This window comes from Coregonus lavaretus (assembly GCF_964263955.1).
Source record: "Coregonus lavaretus genome assembly, contig: HAP1_SCAFFOLD_873, whole genome shotgun sequence".
Lineage (NCBI taxonomy): Eukaryota > Metazoa > Chordata > Actinopteri > Salmoniformes > Salmonidae > Coregonus > Coregonus lavaretus.
Window position 1 is genome coordinate 184,147 of NW_028164075.1, and position 3,354 is coordinate 187,500.

Consider the following 3,354-nt stretch of genomic DNA (forward strand, 5'->3'; position numbering starts at 1 on the left):
CCAGGCTACCATCAGTCTAGAACCAGGCTACCAGCAGGCTAGAACCAGGCTAGAACTAGCCTACCAGCAGGCTAGAACCAGACTAGAACCAGGCTACCAGCAGGCTATGACCAAGCTAACAGCAGTCTATGACCAGGCTACCAGCAGGCTATGACCAAGCTAACAGCAAGCTAGAACCAATCTAACAGCAGGCTAGCACCAGGTTACCAGCAGTCTAGCACCAGGCTACCAGCAGGCTAGAACTAGGTTAACAGCAGTCTAGAACCAGGCTACCAGCAGGCTAGAACTAGGTTAACAGCAGTCTAGAACCAATATAACAGCAGTCTAGAACCAGGCTACCAGCAGGCTAGAACCAGGATACAACCAGGCTACCAGCAGGATAGACCCAGGCTACCAGCAGGCTAGAAGCATGCTACCAGCAATTTACAGAAACATCGGAGGAAACATGTCGACATAAATACAGCACCGTAGTGTCATCAGAAAAATACGATTAAATCATGTTGTTTCAAATGCTTTTATTTCTATGTTTCAAAGTGATACAGAAAACCACATTGTGCTGTACTACAAACTATTTATTTGATAACATCTAAATATGATAAGGCAATAAGGCATGAGAACCTGTGAGTTATTGTGAATAAGACTCTAAATACTGTGCTGATGATTTGAATGTACAGGACACTGGATAATGTGTCAGATGTATTGTAGACATCTTCACCAGACTCTCCTCCTATGACTTGATGTCTTCCTCTTAGCAGCCGTAGAGTCGGTTGATCCTCAGGATGTCAGTGGTGGACAGCCCCTGTCTCTGGCCGATGGACACGTTGGGGTCGGGGATGGGGGTGATGGAGTCCTTTCCATTGATGGAGAAGGCTGTTTTTCCATAGTGCATGACGGAGCTGTAGTCATAGGGAGTGTTCAGGTTGTTGGTGTTTTGTTTATCAAAGTTATAGGCCATGCTAGAATCGATATTACTCCAGTTGATCCTGACGTACTGGTCCCGGTCGCTCCTGGTTTGCTCGTGCTGGAAGCCCAGAGCGTGGAGGGTCTCGTGCTGAATGATGCCGAGAAAGATGCAGCCGACGCTGTTAACAGAGACCGTCTGTTTGCCTCCAATTCTCCCCAGAGAGGAGTAGCAGCCGTTCAAACTCTCATAGCTGATGTAGTCATTCTGGTTTCCACGTGGCACAAAGCGAATGCAGGACTTGCTGTGGAACGACTGGACGGCGTCCTTAATCTTCTGTCTGTCGGAGGGAGTGAATCTACTGTCTTCTATTATGTAGGGCACTTCAACATATCCGTTAGAGACTTTGTGCCACAGGCAGCTGTTTCCTCCATGCATGCACTGCATGGCATTTCTGGTTCTTGGTACCACCAGGTCTCCCTCCATCAGCATCTCATCAGAGCCGTTATTAGCGGTCAGAATTCTCTCAGTGATGTCTACAGCCTCAAGGTGGTCTATCCAGATGGCTGGTCCACTGTGGCCCATTTGGGCCTGAGAGAGGCACAGTACCAGCAGCAGCAGGATGGTGAGAGAGGGGCTTTGCTCCATCTTCAGGGTGGAGATACTCTAGATGGCTTCTTGGATCTGGCAGTGGAGATCCTCTAGATGGCTTCTTGGATCTGGCAGTGGAGATCCTCTAGATGGCTTCTTGGATCTGGCAGTGGAGATACTCTAGATGGCTTCTTGGATCTGGCAGTGGAGATACTCTAGATGGCTTCTTGGATCTGGCAGTGGAGATCCTCTAGATGGCTTCTTGGATCTGGCAGTGGAGATACTCTAGATGGCTCCTTGGATCTGGCAGTGGAGATCCTCTGGATGGCTTCTTGGATCTGGCAGTGGAGATCCTCTAGATGGCTTCTTGGATCTGGCAGTGGAGATCCTCTAGATGGCTTCTTGGATCTGGCAGTGGAGATACTCTAGATGGCTTCTTGGTCCTAGAGATGCTTTGGAGAGGCTCCTTGGCACTGAGTCTTGATGTGTGATTCTGTCTGGTCAGTCCTGGGCTTTTATACACTCCTCTACAGGTGTGTCTGCAGGAGGGTTAAGGGTTGGGGTCCATGTTGTTAGTTCTAAATAAACTTCTGAAGGGAGGACTCCACCTACAATTGACACAAGGACTCATTTACTAGGCTGGAGTTGTTGTTTAAAACCACCATTAGGACTACTGGAAAGACACACACAGGGCCGGCTCCAGGCATAAGCAACATAAGGGGTCGCTTAGGGCGCTAGGGGGCCCCGACCCAAAACATGTAATCATATATACAAACTTTTGAACGGTAGTGTGTGTGTGTGTATATATATATATATATATATATATAATTATTTATGGGGGGAAACTCAGTTGGGGTCTCAACTTACTGTTGAGAGTTAGAATAGTAGAATACGCCAGGTGCCAGTTCGAAATGTGGTTGAGCATCAGCAGTTTTTCTCTTATGTCAGTCACTGACACTCACTCAATTAGCCATGTCAACTAACCATTTTTTGATTGGTAAGTTAGTCTAGCCAGTTATCTAAACTTGTAGTAATCATGGCAGAATACCGACCGGGCGCACAGGGCACGTGCCCCGGGGCCCTGACCTCCAGCGGGCCCTGACCTCCAGGGGGCCCTGACCTCCAGGGGGCCCTGACCTCCAGGGAGCCCTGACCTCCAGCGGGCCCTGACCTCCAGGGGGCCCTGACCTCCAGGGGGCCCTGACCTCCAGGGAGCCCTGACCTCCAGGGGGCCCTGACCTCCAGGGGGCCCTGACCTCCAGCGGGCCCTGACCTCCAGGGGGCCCTGACCTCCAGGGAGCCCTGACCTCCAGGGAGCCCTGACCTCCAGGGGGCCCTGACCTCCAGCGGGCCCTGACCTCCAGGGGGCCCTGACCTCCAGGGGGCCCTGACCTCCAGGGAGCCCTGACCTCCAGGGGGCCCTGACCTCCAGGGAGCCCTGACCTCCAGGGGGCCCTGACCTCCAGGGAGCCCTGACCTCCAGGGGGCCCCTATTTATTTTGTTAGTCACTATCACTCAGATATCATGAACATGGCAAACTGTGTAGAACTGCAGAAAACCTGCTTTAAAACTGCAACATTTTCTCTACTTCCCATGGCAAAATGTGCAGAACTGCAGGAAATGTACTTTAACTGTTGAGAGAGGGGCTCACTTGGTGGGGGGCCCCCGAACCAAACTTGGTCTAGTCTATTCAGCTCATCCATTAGTGTTAGTCTGGGTCTGGGTGGGACTAGCTCACTAATGGACCTCTCTTAGCCATGTGGTCTTAAACAGTCATCACTAGGGGTTTAAGTTGCTTTGTTTGCAGGAAACACCCCCACCCTGACCCTTTTCTCATAGTTTATGGATAGTAAAATAGGGA

At 50.7% G+C, this 3,354-nt stretch overlaps 1 protein-coding gene across 1 annotated transcript; it reads right to left on the reverse strand.

The window, feature by feature from the left end:
* Positions 1-748: 748 nt before the first annotated feature.
* LOC311117486 (hatching enzyme 1.2-like) lies at positions 749-1,549 on the reverse strand (the record flags this gene model as incomplete). Its single annotated transcript, XM_084192411.1, has 1 exon — positions 749-1,549. One exon carries the CDS (start codon positions 1,547-1,549, stop codon positions 749-751), a length of 801 nt encoding a protein of 266 aa, XP_084048537.1.
* Positions 1,550-3,354: the final 1,805 nt, after the last annotated feature.